The sequence below is a fragment of the Rutilus rutilus genome (genome assembly GCF_951802725.1).
Source record: "Rutilus rutilus genome assembly, chromosome: 13".
NCBI classification, from domain to species: domain Eukaryota; kingdom Metazoa; phylum Chordata; class Actinopteri; order Cypriniformes; family Leuciscidae; genus Rutilus; species Rutilus rutilus.
In genome coordinates this window covers 19,932,175-19,949,825 of record NC_140218.1, presented here as the reverse complement: position 1 = coordinate 19,949,825, position 17,651 = coordinate 19,932,175, and the positions used below count along the sequence as shown (strand labels likewise).

The 17,651-nt window shown below is 38.2% G+C and overlaps 2 protein-coding genes across 8 annotated transcripts in view; one reads left to right on the top strand and one right to left on the bottom strand.

Moving 5' to 3' along the window:
- fmnl3 (formin-like 3) overlaps nt 1-8,351 on the top strand; it is a 54,706-nt gene extending 46,355 nt beyond the window's left edge. For 2 of the 7 annotated variants that reach the window (XM_084427648.1, XM_084427651.1), the window contains 6 exons: nt 449-609; nt 694-795; nt 1,520-1,612; nt 3,132-3,255; nt 5,229-5,274; nt 6,523-8,351. In XM_084427648.1, coding sequence (XP_084283774.1) covers nt 449-609; nt 694-795; nt 1,520-1,612; nt 3,132-3,255; nt 5,229-5,274; nt 6,523-6,553 — 557 coding nt within the window. In that variant the 3' untranslated portion in view covers nt 6,554-8,351. Of the gene's footprint in view, nt 1-448; nt 610-693; nt 796-1,519; nt 1,613-3,131; nt 3,256-4,681; nt 4,813-5,225; nt 5,275-6,522 lie in introns of all 7 variants that reach the window. The other 5 variants (XM_084427647.1, XM_084427650.1, XM_084427646.1 and 2 more) reach the window with 3 other exon arrangements.
- A 633-nt stretch (nt 8,352-8,984) lies between these two features.
- lrp1ab (low density lipoprotein receptor-related protein 1Ab) overlaps nt 8,985-17,651 on the bottom strand; it is a 119,152-nt gene continuing 110,485 nt past the window's right edge. The window contains exons 78-89 of the mRNA XM_084427645.1: nt 17,463-17,569; nt 17,242-17,361; nt 16,154-16,330; nt 15,904-16,044; nt 15,414-15,578; nt 15,166-15,327; nt 14,844-15,012; nt 14,580-14,681; nt 14,143-14,213; nt 13,940-14,033; nt 12,425-12,569; nt 8,985-10,637 (exon numbers count right to left, since the gene is read on the bottom strand). Coding sequence (XP_084283771.1) covers nt 10,500-10,637; nt 12,425-12,569; nt 13,940-14,033; nt 14,143-14,213; nt 14,580-14,681; nt 14,844-15,012; nt 15,166-15,327; nt 15,414-15,578; nt 15,904-16,044; nt 16,154-16,330; nt 17,242-17,361; nt 17,463-17,569 — 1,591 coding nt within the window. The 3' untranslated portion in view covers nt 8,985-10,499. The remainder of the gene's footprint in view (nt 10,638-12,424; nt 12,570-13,939; nt 14,034-14,142; nt 14,214-14,579; nt 14,682-14,843; nt 15,013-15,165; nt 15,328-15,413; nt 15,579-15,903; nt 16,045-16,153; nt 16,331-17,241; nt 17,362-17,462; nt 17,570-17,651) is intronic.

Genomic DNA, 17,651 nt, shown 5'->3' with positions numbered 1-17,651 from the left:
AAGGTTTAATACATTAAAGTTATTTAATGCATTAAAAAAAATCATTTTTATCGAATTTATTAATCTACATTAACGTTAGTTTATAAATATATTATTGTCCGTTGTTACTTCATATTCATTCATAACACAGTAATAATGAATAATTAATGCAACCTGAAATGTTAAAAATGTCATGCAGACATTACCAATAACCTAGATTGATAAATGCTGTAAAATTTCATTGTCAGTTAATGATACCTAAAGCATTAACTAATGTTAAAAAATGAGTACAAATGCTATGTAATGTTTATGGAAATACCTTTAAGTTCTGTGTATGATTATCTTAATGGGTGATCCACACTGAAAAATGAACTGGAAAATCTACTATATAGCAATTATATTAATTTATTTGGATTTATTTCCATTTTACCTGGCTGTAACTACATTCATTTCAAATCTTCGGTGACAGTGTCCCTGGAGAACGTGTTGTTGGATGTTAAGGAGCTCGGTAAGGGCATGGATCTGGTCAGGAGAGAGTGCAGTCTGCACGACCACGCCATACTCAAGAGCTTCCACCAGACCAGCGATACACAGCTGGACAAACTACAGAAAGACGCCAAGACTGCTGAGGTGTCCTTTCTGTCTTTTAGAAAACACTTTCTCGCAATTAAACAGTACCAGATTATTTCAATCTCGCATTGTATCCACTTACAGGAGGCCTTCAACAATGTGGTGAATTACTTTGGGGAGAGTCCTAAGACCACGCCGCCCTCTGTCTTCTTCCCAGTGTTTGTACGGTTCATCAGAGCCTACAAGGTAATCCATTCAGTTATTCACTCAGCAGTTCTAGGCACAGCACACTAACGGATAATGAATCTTCATATTTTGACAAGGAGAAAACACATTTGTGGTTCTGTATAGTCATCAGGTCAGGAAGAGACTTTTAATTTCTAAGCCTCAGGGGGGAAGGTGAACCCGACCTGTTTTCAAGTCATTGAGGACAGGAAGGAATAGTCCACATGATCTGCTACCTGGCGTGTTTAGTAAACATGAAGTGGTGAAAGATCTGGCCTGCTAACTGAAAGGTTGTAGGTTGAAATCCTGAATGGACACACTTTCTATGTGTGTTTATATCCTTTGGCCATCCTAGTTTGAGTGTCTTCCCTGTTGAAGTGTCAGCGTCAGAGCGCTGGGGTGGAGTAGCAGACGTTAGTAGAGGGTGAATAACAGGAAGGGGCAGCTGGGCTGAGATTTAAGGGCAGCTGCTCTGTTTAGACTGGGTTTTACCTTCACCGCCTTTAACCCGGACACACACGCATACACACACCTCTTCCTCACATTGTTCTGCTGGTGGATTTATGAGTCTACATGAGGAACCGCAAAAAGCTCCAAGATCTCTGTGTGTTTGTGTGCGTCCATATTCATATCCCTTCTCAGAGGTTGCTGTGATTGTTGAGATGTGAGGTCGTGGCCTGTGTTTTGTGCAGTGTCAGGGCCCGGATCACACTCACATCTCTACCGGAACTGTTGTTTTCTGCAGGAGGCTCTGGAGGAAAACGAACTGAAGAAGAAGCAAGAGGAAGCCATGAGAGAAAAACTACTAGCACAGGAGGCCAAACAGCAGGACCCCAAGGTGAAATCTGAACCCGTGAAAAATAACTAAAATATCCCTTAAATTGTTTATCATACTAGAATTTAAAAGGTTGGTAATATTTTACAATAGGGTTCCACTTGTTAAGATTATTTGAAGTCCCCCTGTAACTGTAAAGTATACATGCATTCATGATTATGCAAATTAGCCCCGCCTCCACTCACTCACACCAGTTCAGAGACCCACTCGGTCAACTCGTATACAAGTTGATTTATCAGAATGGTAATGCGTTTTAGGTATCGCTCTCTACAACGGTAATTAATATTATTATCCTTTTGCTTGACTACGTTATCAAACAGCTAATAATGTGTTGCTAATGTTACACAAACTATGTTGCCGGTCGCCATCTTAGAGTCAGACTGCTATCTTCTAACAATCAGCATCCTTAGAAAGGCTTTGAACAACTTAAACTAAATGCCTTTCTCCGCTGACGTTCTGTAATAACATCGTAATACACATACATAATTCACCCACTATATTGCTAAATGTACCTGATTTTTCACATCAACAGAAAAATATACCGGGATAACCTGGCTTAACCGCAGTTAAGGATATGCTAAAGCTCGTCCCCACGTTGACGTGATTGGTTACATGGTAGTTTGTGACGCCAGAAACACCAGCGATTTCAGCATTCTTTTTTCACTGCCGTTTTAAAGAGAAAATACTCAGCAATGGTGTTGACTTATGACTATGCACATGGTTTGTCTTAAAGCATATTAAAAACACCACATAGACATATAAACAACATTAAAAACTTGATTTTCACCACAGGGGGTCTTTACATGAACTTACAATGAAAGATATTTCTAAACCATTTAGTATCATGGCTAAAGGAATAGGTCGCACAAAAATGTAAATTCTTTCATCATTTACTCACCCTCAAGTTGTTCCAAACCTGTATGAATTACTTTTTTTTTTCTGCTGAACACAAAAAAGATATTTTGAAGAATATTGGTAACCAAACAGTTGATGGGCCCCATTGACTTCCAGAGTATAGAAAGAAAAAAAAGAATTCGATAGAAGTCAATGGGGTCCAACTGTTTGGTCACCCATATTCTTCTAAATATCTTTTTTCTGTGTTCAGCAGAAGAGAGAAATTCTTTGGAACAACTGAAGGGTCAGTAAATGATGACAGAATTTCTATTTTTGGGTGAACTATCCCTTAAAGGACATTTTCAACATTACATTTAAAAATATAATTAAAATCAAAAGTTGTTTCTGTTAATATTATTTAATGGACCTGAGATAACATGAACTAACAATGAACAGTTGTATTTTTAACAACTAACGATAACGAAGATTAATAAATACTGTAACAAAGGTATTGCTCATTGTTAGTTAATGCATTAACTATCAGGACCTTACTTTAAAGTGTTACTAATAAGTTATTATGCAATTGGTTTTTGGTGCTTCTGGTTTTTGTAAAAAAAAAACTTGCATTTGCCCCTGATTCTTTTAAATATTTAAAGTGGTGAATATATTTCTTGTTTCCTCAATGCAGGTCCAGGCTCAAAAGAAGAAACTGCAGCAGCAGGATTTGATCGCAGAGCTCCGGCGCAGACAGGCCAAGGACCACCGGCCTGTATATGAGGGCAAAGATGGCACCATTGAAGACATTATCACAGGTGGGCTAGGCAGGACTGCAATACCCATCAGCCAGGGGTCCAGAATCACTGTGGTGGTCCACTGCTCTCCGCATCAGCAATGCACACTCTGTTATGTTAAACAACAGCCCTTACAGCTCGATCAGCACACTTTACAAGTGCACATCAGTTAAAAACAATGGAATTTGAATCAACTCTCAGGGATCTTCAGAGTTAATTATATGGTGTATTAATTAAGCTCTTCTCTTTCTAAAGTATGTAAAGAAATCATAGAGGATGCCTATATGAGATATTGCAGAAACTGTACAGGAAGAGATAACACCCTTAAATTCATTGTTTTTAACAAAAAAATCTAATTATGAACCACAGAATTGGCACTTTTTTGGCAAACACTTTTGTGAGGCTTTTTGATGCTACAATTCTAAAACAAACAACAACAGAAAAAAATTGATCTTAGTAGGTTGTGGAGGTTATGCTCCAGACTTATGAAGCCATAGATATTATTGATAGAATGAAGAATAGTCACTTTTTCCTCTCCTGTCACTCCAGTCACAAAGAAATCAGGATTTAATATGTAATAATGCTTAACTTTCAAGGAGTTTCAGCTTTACTTTAACATGTGTGTGGTTTAATGGTTTATTCCAAAAGTTTACTATGCTTCCTGTGCCTGGGTTAATTATTAATTAACAGACTAGTTTTTCCTTAAAACCCCCAAATTCCTGCATACAGTATATAGTACTGTTCAAATGTTTGGGATCTGTAAGATTTTATTCATGTTTTTAAAAGAAGTCTCACCCAAGGCTTCATTTAATTGATAAAAAATACAGTAAAAACAGTAATTTTATGAAATATAATTTTTTTTCTTTATTTTAAAATGTAATTTATTCCTGTGATGGCGAAGCTGAATTTTCAACATCATTACTCCAGTCTTCAGTCTCTCATAATCCTTCTGATTTGCTGCTCAAGAAATATTTATTAATATTATCAGTGCTGAAAATACTTAATATTTTTATGGAAAGTGTGATACCTTTTTCAGAATTTTTTGATAAACCAAACGTTCAAAAGAATAGACTATTTGAAATAGAAATCTTTTTTGCTGTCATTTTTTGATCAATTTTATGCATCCTTGCTAAATAAGTGTACATTTCTTGAAAAAAAAAAAAAACCCTGAATGGTAGTGTAGAAGATTTTATGATGTCTCGTGTGCTTGATCATACAAGACCAAATATACACCCAAACGCAAAGAGACATTAATTAATAGACAAACATAATTTTTTGCCTGTCATAAGTTTGCTATGGCTGTTAAATAAGATTGAGAACATATTGCACAAAAAAATCCAGGAAGTTGCAAAGATCAAACCGAATGGTTTCTTTTTTCGGGACACATGGTCCTTCTTAAGCTCATATATAAGGTTCTGTCTCTGACCTCCTTCCCTCCCTCCCTCAGTGCTGAAGAGTGTGCCCTTCACAGCCCGCACGGCCAAACGGGGCTCGCGCTTCTTCTGCGATACCAACCTCTTCGACGAGTCCATCTGCTAGCCCCCCAAACCCCCCCCAAAACTGCCCCTAATGCCGCAGGTTGTCCCGTTCTCTTACCAGTCGCAAAGTGCATGCATACCCCCACCACTCGCATGACCCACTATGTCACTATGGTTACCCAGCATCCTCTACTAACCCAAGCACAACAGAATAGTGAGAAACACAAGCTGTAGCTGTTCACAGATCTGAAACAGGGACAGGCCAAATCTTTCTTAAGGGAATTATGACAAATGAACTGAAAATGCATTAGTATATAATAAATATAATATAATATTGATGTAATATTAATATATGTTCAGGCTGTTAAAAGAATGTTCTTATCATGGGGCTTTTTATTTGTCATATTGTCCAGAGAGATTTGGCCTGTGTAACAGTCCTTGTTATGTTTCACTTGGTTTGTTATCTGCTAACTCTCATCTTCTCCCTCATGACTGTTTGTTCTACCTTTCCAGCAGAACAGGGGATTAATCTGAGTAAATTTGAGCACAAAATAATTGGAGGGTAAGAAAGGCATCATGGAGCTTTATCTCGCTTTGCTCCTGTCTGCCTTTTTACCGTCAGCTCAATTGCTTTAGCTGTGCTACATTTTGCACAACGCTACATTGCTGAAGCTTATGTGGCCAAATGTAGTCTTGTACTGAATATTGCTTTTTTTGCATTGCTAATTATATAGTTTATGAAACTTTGTCACTGTGTGAAAGCAATATAAGATATTTAGCCTTATTTGGCTGTTTTATAGCACAGAGCAAAGAACCACATGATGGTGGTGATAGTTTGTAGATGTCTAATATTATTACAAACTGAACTTTGAATGGCACAAAACTTCATATTATTTTGCTAGTATAATTGTTGGTAGCTTTTCCACAGTATTTTTTTGGAAGGATCCTGGAATGAAATCTTTTCCTTGTCATGTCTGTTGCATGTGAAGCTGTTTGTCCGCTGTATCTTTGCACTGTGCTGTTACGCTAACATGTTTACGTATGTCCTCTGCTGTATATCGTCACATGCATGCAAATCTGTGTTCTGTTCAGCAAGATCTACAGTACATGTAATGGTCATTTATGTACAGAAATGTTATAGTATCTTTCAAGACCTTGCTGAACACTGAATCCATCAGTTCAAACGTATTTGTAATGTGCTAAATGGTCTTACTGCAGTGATTATGTCTTTGTTAGTGTTTTACATTGTATGCTTTATACTACAAGCAGTTATTGATAACTGCGTATTTTAATACTTTAAAACATTAGTTCACCTAAAAATGAAAATTCTGTCATCATTTTCTCACCCTCATGTCGTTCCAAACCCGTAAGACTTTTGTTCATCTTACGGACCAAAACCTTTGAACGCTAGTGTACAACAAAGTTAGACGTGACCAATTGCTTTCAGGCTCCAAAACGATTATATTCGATAGCTTTTTATATGTTTTTTGTCCTTTTTGGAGCTTGAAAGCTGCCAGTCACTGCTGCTTTCGTTGTAAGTAAGGACACAAACAGTGTCAACATTATGCTGAATATCTCCTTTCACAGATAAAAACATGAACAACCTGAGGATGGGTAAATGACAGCATCACATTTTTGGGTAAACTGTTTCTTTAAAATCTGGGAATGCAAAAAAAAAAAAAAAAAAGCATTCCATCAACATTTTCAAAGACAGCATAATTATTTGCAGCCTGCTGAGGTGCTGAGAATGACCCCTGCTACCCTGAGTGTTCCCTGATCTAACTCTAACTCTCTCCCTCCCCACTCACAGATCTCCGAAGCCAGCCCTTCCTGCGAGCTGACGCGGTGATCCGGAATGGGTGGAAGCGACCCTAAAGACCCCTCACTCACTCACCCTCTGCTACTCTCCCCCCGTTTTCTGAAATGGCATCTTCCTGCAATTCACGGTGACTGAGGGAAGTGCAGGACCAAAACAATGTCTTTGGTTTTAAGGGGGTGGGGAAGTTATTTATTTATGAAAATCCTTTTTGGATTCTGCACTGGAGGCTCTTTCAATAAAGCTATTACAGCACAGACATTCAGGGCTGCCACCCTGGCCTCATGAACGCTCACGCACGCAAATCCTGAGGAGCGTTGGTAAAAGCTTGTGTTGGCACAGGAATAATGGTTGTTGTGGTAGCAGTATACACAGATAGCAGTAACACTAGCCTGCTGACCTTGAAGAGCCTTCCAACGGGATCTCAGGCCCCTTAACGTGGATTTCCTCTTATTGTGCAATGTAAGCATGACTTTCTGTCTAGTGGGATAGCGCTGAGGTCACTGACTTTCTGGCCAGAGTCCGTTTGTACAGTTCTTTAAGTATGAACAAATTATTTGTTAATCCTATTCCACTACCTGGCGCAGAATAGCCTGTCTCCAGTATTTTAACCCTGACCAGTGCTATGGTTACAAAGAAGTGCCTTTCTGTTGAGTCAGTATTATTTCTTATAGCCAATATTGATGTATCTAAGTTTATACTATTGGTAATCGTTATGTTGTAACATTTCTTATGCTTAATGTAAATATAATATGCAATTATCCAAGAAATGCATTGCAGCGTTAACAAAAGAGCCCGGACAAGTGCTCTGTTTGACTGACTTTGTGCCTTGTATTGATTGTATTGATGCCTCCATCTTCACTCCGTTCTTTAAATCTGTTTAATGCTCATGTACCAGAACAAAGTGTACGTAACTTTGTCATGCCGTGAAACTTCTCCGAGAATAGCGCTCTGGTCCATTTTTTACCCCCCAGATTTGTTGTATATAAATGAATTTTAATCTGTTTTTAAAAGGATATCAAATGGGAACCACTCCTAGATTGTAAACATGACTATATAATCTTTTGAGTGCGCAATTTGTACGTAATTCGCTTTAAGTTTGTAAATGAAGGACAGTCGTCATGATTTGCAGGAATTAATTCAATAGGTTTAAGCAAAAAAATAACGTTTTATAAGATGAATTTGTCGTCACTTGTCCTAACAGAATAATTACTCTATTTGCACTAACACTGATTAGGCCAAAGCGATTCGGAAATGGAGCTCTATAATGTAGTTACACGAGGCCGCGAATTATTGTGAAACGGCCTCAAGTGCCTATTGCTTGACAGAAGACAGAATTTAATTAAAACGTTAAGCAAATACATATGTGGTAAGCCGCGGCGTCTTCGCACTGGAATGTGTTCCCTGACTGACCGAAAACTTCTGCGCTTCAGTGATTTCAACAGGTGTTGTTTCGCGTCATAGTTGGTGGAACGCTGTTCTGACCAATCATAAGCCAGGACCGGAACTCTCCGTTAAAAAAGGAACATATTACTGTACGACACTGCATGTTGACTCAAGCTCGTGAGAAGTGAACAAAAATAAAAACAACACTAATTTTTTTTTTGTGTGGTATTTTCTAGGAGTTGTTTTTTAGACTGAATTGTTTGTATTTACCTACTGTTGTACCACAGCATAAACTAAATCAAGCCATTTGGGAGGAAAAGCAAAGCACAAAATGAATGTACCAAAGTTTTATTGTTATTTGGTTGATATGGACCAATGAATGCAGCAGTTAACTGGATATTCTGTTGAAGTGGCAAATAAAAAGATTTGAGACTCGACTTATGTTGTCAATAAATGTTTGCACAATATACTGCAGGAGTATTTATTTTCCCACTGTATATTGTAGGTTTGATTTTTGTAGCTAAAACATCTGGGATCATATTTTAAAATGACACCTATGACAAATGATCAGCGCGTGTCCCATTTTATCTGTATTCCCCCTTATCATATCCAATACTATAGAACAACAGTAAAGTTTAGATTGATTATTTGATTTGTGACATGGGCTTTTAGGTAATACATTTAGTATTATAAGCCCAATATTAGCTTGATTTTTTTTTAAATCTTGAGACATGACCCTTACAAAATATATCAATCAACATGCAATTGTTAAGAGTTGACAATTGCTTTTCTGAATGGAAAATAAACAACCATGCACTTGGAGGCTTTTTTTTGTCTATCATCCTGGAGACCTTTGACCTCTTGAGAAAAGCTTTTTGTTTTTAAACTGACCACTTGTACCCATTACCAAGCTACAGCAGAGCACCAATCCAGAAACCACTTATTTTTGTTCTGTACACATTTTTATTTCTCAATATGTGTTATTGTCTGTGATTCATGACGTTCTCTAGCTGGAAACAAAAGAAACAAACATCACACTGTCTCTCCAAAAGAAGGGCTGAGCCACCATGCATTTCTACTATAAAAAGCAGTTTAATTATTTTGTATATAAAAAAAACCCATAAAAATAAAATGATCCAACAAAACTACAGAAACGGTTGCAGGGTTGTGACACTAGTCATCTGTGACAGTAAAAGGCCACTAAGGGCCGCGCTAAATGACATTTGATCGTAAACAGAGCAGACACTTTACGTTAAGTCCAGATGCTCGGATGAATACTGTTAACATGTATCTGTTGAGCAGACGCTAGTCTTTTCGTGCTGTTGGATCCATGCATTAGCCTATGGCACACGGGTTACCTCCATTAGAAGCAGTGGAGGCTCGGCCGCAAGCGGGGCTAGCCGAGTCTCTCTACAGGTCAGGCAGATGAGAATGATGGAAGAGCAGCAGCAAGGCAGTGAGTTATTACTGGATCCACACGCACCTCACAGGAATGCACTTACACTGAGCATAAAAAGTCCATAAGACACAAAACTAGAGAAGTAAAAGTGACACACAGCTCCCACTGAAGTGGTATGGAACAGTTCTGTCAAAAGCACACAGACCGAGAGCAGACGACAATCATCTCCTGGCTGTTTCCGGCGTGCTGGAAGACATGGCGTCAGATGAGGCCTGCTCTCCGTGAATCAGTCTCACCCATCCTTTGGACGTACACACCAAGGCCACTGATACCCTGGAAGAGTTCTGGAATGTTCTTACATTTTCCATCTGTTTGGATTCATTCACTCATTCATTCAATCCATGTTGAGACACATGTTGCATCGTTTCATCCATTTAAAAAAAAAAAAAAAACCAAGCTAAAACAAAGACAGTTATATACTGCTATTCATACGGGTGTCTGCTTGTATTCCTGGGTATATTTGTCAAGACACTTTGTTAATTATATATGTAAATATATATAAAATCAATCTGTGCAAGGAGTATGACAATCATCGTAAGCGTTGTTCTCTGAGATAACAGTATAGAAATAAAAGTGATGCTGACTCGTCGCAACACTCACACAAGCGTATTCGTTCTCAGCCATCTGAAATCACACACGGGCGAAGTCAGCATCAGTATCATTCAGTCGGCCATGCCCCCCTCCCTTATATTTCATTAGCAACACTTTTGCTTTTCCTGAAACAAACATTGATCTCTATACAATTCATACAAAAATAAACTTAAAAGAAAAAAAAAAAAAAGAGAGAAAAAAACCATTTCCCATATTGTTGTTGGCATGAGGTGTTGTTGAGCACAGAGGTAGTGGCTAAATGGAGGGGAGGGGTGAGAAATTGGGTAAGCAAACATTTGAAAAAAGGAAATGAAAAAAAGAAAAGAAAAAAATTCTTGTATAGAAAATGCTTTCTTTTGTTGACCAGAAGGATTTCTCGAAGAATAAAATATAATACTGCAATCACATACAAAAGTGTCCTTCATTTTTTTATCTTTTTTCTTTACATTTTGTACAGTGTTCCTGCTCTTGTTGCTTTTCCTCTGACGTGTAAAGGCATAACGGTCTGCGTGAGGGTGGGCGTCCGGCCGGGACTCTACGCCAGCGGGTCTCCCATGTCATCGTCTCCTGCAGACAGCAGCTCCTTCTTCTCGTCTGTGCTGGCCAGAGAGTTACGGCTGTTGTGGGCGCCCATGTAGAGGGTGGCGTACACAGGGTTGGTGAAGTTTGTGGGCTGCAAGAGAGACACTGATATCAAAATTCTGCCTGATGCAGATAAACTGATGGTTTTTTTTGTTATGGCCCACAACCGATAAATTACAGACATTACAATTCTATACTATTTTAACTAAATAAATTAAAAATGAAACACCAAAAATAGTGAATTTAGGCATCACAACATTATAATGTCAAGTAGGCCAATGGGTATTCATTCATTCATTCATTCATGCAATTCCAGCACTTTAAACATAAACCGCTTTCCGACCAAGTTGTTCTAGGAACTTAGTTCTAGGAACTGTCCACTTCTAAACAGTTCTAAGAACTACTCTTCCCCAAACTCGGTTTTGCTGTTTGCGTTCGCACTGGCCAAGTGGCCATAGGAACTGGTAGGAGGGGTAAGGGAGTGACGCAAGCACGGTGACTTTTATTTTGACGGCGCGACCCACCTTTATTTTGGCGGCGCTGAGAACGCCAGAGCAAACAATGCTCGCATTCTCTGTGTTTATTAGTTAGCGATCTGTCTAACAGTACTGTTTAATATCTTATTAGATAGAACTGTTATAGAAAGTAGACAGTATATGAAAAAAGGTTATTAGCCTATGCCGTGTGGTTGATGTCCAGTGTTGCTAGCTGGGCAGATAAACATAATCATGTTTGACTTGGTCCCCTCAAAGTTGCGTTGGATTTTTTCTTCAGCATAAAGGTTTAGAGACCCATCTATCACTGTTTTCCATGTTTGTATAGTTAGTTTCTGGAGTAAATATATAGGCTATAATCTGTGTGTTTACATTCTAGCTGTTTTAAAAATGGCGGGTGCTGGTGTTCCGCGTGCGTTGTTGCATGCAATCAGCGTACACTAACGTCACGGATAGTTCCTATAGTGCTGGTTTAGACCCTACTCTGAAGTAGGACCCAAATTAGTTCCTACAAATGGAGTTCCTAGAACTAAAATCGTTCCTAGTTCCTGCGGTGCGAACACGCCGACATCCGGGTACTTTAGACAATAGTTCTAGGAACTGTGAAAAGGTTCCTCCGGTCGGAAAGCGGCTATAGTTGCTCCTTTGCGCTTAAAGACGATTAAAGAAAACAGTCCAACACCATGGTACATGGAGAGCACGATTGCGTACAGAGAGGCCTTAAAACTGCTAGATCTGCTTATTTTTTCAACCCTATTAGAAGAAAATAAGCAAAACCCTAGGTATTTATTTGAAACAGTGGCTAAATTAACGAAAAATAAAGCTTCAACCCCAGACGTTTCCACAGCAGTAATGACTTTATGAACTTCTTTACTTACTACATTGATAATATCAGGGAGAAAATTATAACTATGCAACCGTCTACTACAGTATCGCATCAGGTTGTAGTCTCCTTGAAGAAAATTTTTATTCATTCATTGCAATATAAGAGGCAGAATTGTCTAAACTCGTTAAATCTTCTAAATCGACAACGTATGTTAGACCCTATACCGACTAAGCTACTGAAAGAGATGCTCCCAGAGGTCACAGATCCTCTTCTTAATATCATTAATTCATCTTTGTCATTAGGATACGTACTGAAAAAAATTTAAGCTGGCTATGATTAAACCGCTTGTTGAAAAAACGCAACTTGATCCTACAGAATTAGTCAATTACAGGCCGATCTCGAATCTACCTTTTCTGTCAAAGATACTAGAAAAGGTTATACTAGAAAATCATATCGGTTATGTGCAGTTGATTTTGTGTGTGCATATATATATATATATACATGACAAAACTGAGTGCTTAAGAACATAAAATATCAAGAAATTATCATTAGTGTCACCTTATCTGGATCCAAGGTGAAGTCGGAGTCCAGCAGCTCCCCCGCATCATCATCGGGCTCTCCTTCATAAATCTTGTATGCTGGGTTCCCGATCTCAACGTTCATGGCTCCGTTGGTCATCCTCTGGTGCTGGAATCCCTTAGCTCTGCAGACACAAACACCGGTGAGCAGTTACATCTTTGTCCATGTCTCTTCGCAACACAGCTCTGCAGGCCGAGCCAAGGCACAGGAATTTACACTCGCGCATACACAAAGTAGCCTATCATCAAGCAACTCACAAACACAAACACACAGCTATATCCATCAGGGTCTCTCCTGCCGTATAAAAACATGTGCAAGGAGCAATGCCACTTTGTGGAACCATCCATGTGCTTTCAGGAGGAGACTGCCAGCCAGAGTGAGCAACTCTGCAGGGTCTTAGAGAAAGCTGGATGTCCACAAGACATGGTCCACTACGATCAATGAGGAGCCAAACACTTCAAGCACAGCGACACTGCTCACAGACAGATATAAACCGACACACGTCTACAGGATGGCACAAGGAGGAGAGAGCGGGACAGGACGCAGACCAGTGCTGCATCTTGCACCAACCAGCTGATCTATTTTAGGTTTCGGTCAATAGATCCATGTGTTGAAACTGGTGAAAACCACAGGAATAGCACAGTAACAGCACAGGATCAGGCAGGAGAAGCAGGGAGAAAGAGAGGTAGAGTATAATGATGGGGGAGGAAGAGAGGAAAGGATGGACTAGGATGGGACCCTGCTGTTATAGAGTCAGAGTTACCGCGAACATCTGGAGCTGGGCTTGCCCCGCCTCACAGACCTGAGAGACAGAAAGTTGCAGTTTAACTACAGAGAGAGAGATGAAGTGAGAGATCTGGAAATTGAGTTTAGTGTTAAAATAAAGAGGAATGTGGAGAAATGAATGCTCTAAAGCAAGGGTCTTCAAAAGGGGGGCAATAATTATAAGTTACGTTTTGTGAAAAATGAAAATGCATATTATTAAAAACTAACATGGAATTACAATTATTAAATGATTGTTTTTGTATATAATTACTATTTTTAGTTTTGTAAACATATTGTCTTCATCCAAATTAATATTAAAATAAAGCATAATATTTATTATATGAAATAATTACATAAAAATATTTTCTTCAACCAAAATAATAAAGTATAATTCATAAATAATATAATTTTTATATTAAATACATTTTATTACATAAAAAAAATCCAAGTTAAGATAAAGCACAAGCGAAGTCTTTAATTTTCCCTCCTAGATGAAAATATAAGTAAAATTAAAACAACGTATATGTATTTAAATGTACATAAATAATGATTATTTTAATGTCTTTGTAAAAAATTACTCTCTATTTAAGGCCCTTGGACTGAAAAAGGTTAAAGACCCCTGCAGAAAAAAAGTCTGATCAATAAACAAAATAAGTTTGGCTAGAGAATAACTGAGCCCTGGAGTGTTCCTCTGAGTCTGTACACAATCAAATTGCTGTAATTACTTACCCACGCATTCTCTTCTTGTACCACAAGATGGCACCAACTACTAAGAGCGCAAGTAAGAGCAGTAACATCACTGGGATGACCACTGACGGAGTATCTACACAAAGGAGAAACATGCATTATTACTGCCCAGATTTGCCAATGAAAAGCTTTTTTTATACCTTGAATTTAATCTAAAAGCAACAGAAAGAGATGTGGGAACTTACTTCCAGTGTCTGGGTTCTGAACAGGGGCAACATTGAGCTCACAGCGAAAACCTGACCAGCCTGTGTGACACCTACATAACACACAAACACACTTTAAATCACTGGCAATCCTGACAGCGTTTTGTTCAAACTTTGTTAATCTATTGTTGCAGCAAGCTTGTTAATACGTTTTTATGACCATGCTATATGTTGATTTGTCAGATATCTTAAGTACAGAACCCAGGACATTCAGGTAGACAATATTTTATCTGGTGTACCACAAGGCTCAGTACTAGGCCCACTTTGGTTTTCTATTTTTTATATTCTATTTGCACTTACATTTTTTATTCTTTTTGGATGATATTTATTGCTGTGCTTCTAATATTTGTACTTTTTTGCAACAAAACATTTACAAGAACATGAAAGCAAATTCCTTTACAAAGCTTTGACCACTTTACCTGCACTGTGGCAGCATAGTATGAGGGTCTACAGAGCATTGGCCCTCAGTGCAGAAGTCATCACAGGTGTAGCAGCTAGAACGCTGGATGTTATCAGCACATCTACACACAAAACATTAATTATCTTAGCACCCACATAAACAGCACATAACTGATTCAAATCCATTTCTATACAGCACATCTCAAACCTGCAGCAAAGGCTTAGTGCTGCTGGATTATGAAATGTCTATGAAAGCCTAATCAGTTGAATATGCTGGTACGTACTTGCATGTTATTCCAGATCGTAGCACTTCACACTTGCCCGTGCCGCAGTATTCACACTTGTTCAGCTCACATTGTGGACCAAAGAAAGACTCATTACAATGGCAAAGTTTTGTGCCGTTCATAGTCTCCATACAAAGACCTTCATTCTTACAGAAGTCATCACAATGACCTGCACAGATTAATTTCCAGCAGTTATTTCACTTTATAATGTATGTTTCATTCATTAGCAAGGCTTTTGTGGACACACACAGCTAATAAAAGACAATGCACATTTTAGAAAAGATTGAATCCTCTGTTTACAGTCACAAGGAATCAAACTCACGGTACTGGCACTGGTCACCCAGGAAGCCCTTTGGACAACGACAGGTTGGCTGGTTGCCCTGGTTGACAGTGCAGGTGCCCTCATTCTTGCAGTAGTTATTACAAGTGTGCTGTTCACATCTGGACCCGGTGAAGCCAGTCTGACAGCGACAGGTAGGAGCACCTGAAGAGAGGAAACAGATAGATAATGTTGCTGATGTAGTTATAAATGTGCAAAGCCCTGGCCACAATCTCTGCGAGTGTGTGTACCTGTGCGTGATGGGGAGCAGGTTCCTCCGTTCTGACAGTAGTCCCTGCACTTGTTGATTTCACAGCGTTCTCCACTGTAACTGGTGGGGCATCGACATTTGGGCTGGTTCCACGGGGTGAGGAAACAGCTGCCGCCATTCTGACACTGAACGTTACAGGTGGGAGCTAAATGAAAAACACATTATTGTTGATCATCTGAAGCTTTATAATTTAATCATGATGAGAAATGCCTGATTTAATTTATGCACATGAAGTACGAGGAAAAAAATATTAACTTTATTAAGTATCATAAATGATTTCAATCAGGCTGAAAAACATAGCATATAACCAATATTTATACTCTGAATATTTGGTCTTGATATGAAATATTACTTTTTTAAATGGTTATTCCATATTTCAGTGCATAACGTGGTTTCAGCATAGCTCTGGTTGTGGTATATAATGATTTGAGTAATATATAGTGTGAAAGCAGTTGATTGGAGGGTCTTACTGATGGGGGACTGGGTGGCGGGGGGCACCTCCATACAGGTGCCATTGTCAGGTATGTGGTCGTTAGGGCAGGTGCACACTGGCCCGCTGGGACTGAGCAGACACAACCATTCACACTTCTTCCTATCACATGGGTTAGTCACTGTAAAAAAAAAAAAAAAAAAAAATACATTAGACAGTGGGAAAAAACTCCCATATTTGTAATCATGCATTTGTAATGCATCCAAAACACACTTTTACACAACACTCACTCTCAGGCTGCTTGTAGCGGTGATAGAGGGCTATGTCAGTGGCATGGTTGATGCCAGTGGTCAGATTCTCCGCCTGGCCTATACCAAACTTGTTAACCCGGAAGACAACGTTATTGGTGTAGGTAACCCCATAAATGTAATCCTCAAAGATATCAATGCTGAAGGGGTGGAGGAGATCTGTAGGAAAGAGAGAGAAGCTGAATAATTCCCTGAAGATGACACTGCATGCTATCATTATAGTAATAAATAAAACAAATAACAATATAACATAAATATTAAAGAAAGAAAGAAAAATACACATTACCATTCAAAAGTTTGGGTTCAGTAAGATTTTTTGAAAGAAATTAATAGTTCTATTCAGCAAGGACAAATTAAAATTTGATGTGGGAAAAAAAATGACGTGGATTTCAAATAAAGGCTTTTTCACTTTCTATTCATCATAGAATCCTGAAAATAATCAGCACAACTGTTTTTTAAACACTGACAATGTTAAGAAATGTTTCTTAAGCACCAAATCAGCATTTTAGAATGATTTCTGAAGGATCATGTGACACTGAAGAGTGGAGTAATGATGCTGAAAATTCAGCTTTGGCATTTTAGGAATAAATTACATTTTAAAGAGTTATTTTAAATTGTAATAACTAACAACATTACTTATTACAGATTTACTGAATTTTTGATAGAAATAAGAGCAGCCTTGGGGAGCATAAGAGTCTTTTTTCAAAAACACTTTTTACTGACCCCAAACTTTTGAATGGCATTATATTATATTATATTTAGTGGTGTAAAATCGATGAATCGCGATTAATCGCATCTAACATAAACGTTTTTGTTTACATAATATGCATGTATATATATATTATTATATTTATATACATTATATATGTCTATGTGTATATATACTGTATACACACTCATATTAATACATATACACATATATACATCTACACATACATACACATATATATTGTAAACAAAAACTTTTATGTTAGATGCGATATTATATTTATTCTTTTATATTATAGATACATTTTTGCTGATATTTTAATACTAGAGTATACTATCATGCTAATAAAAAAATACTGAACTGTTTTTGATGTTGGATACAGCCACAACAGGGTCAGAGCCATCCAGACGCACACTGCCAATCATGGAGAGCTTGACATCTGCCCAGTACAGACGCTCATTGAAGTAGTCCACTGCAAGACCTGTTTTAGAGAAGAAACATTAACACATGAATTTCATCTTAATATAGTTAACAAATGTCATGTATACAGAGGATTAAAAGCAGCAATTCTGCTGGTAAGACCTGTAGGCCACTGGATGTTCTCATGGACCAGGGTTTGTCTAAGAGTGCCATCCATGGCTGCCGTCTCAATCTTTGGATGATTACCCCAGTCTGTCCAGTACATGGTTCTGAGATATGAAACAAAAAAATCTAATTAAATACACAATACAGCATTAGTGTATTTGAAGCGACTGTACTTTAGAGTTAATG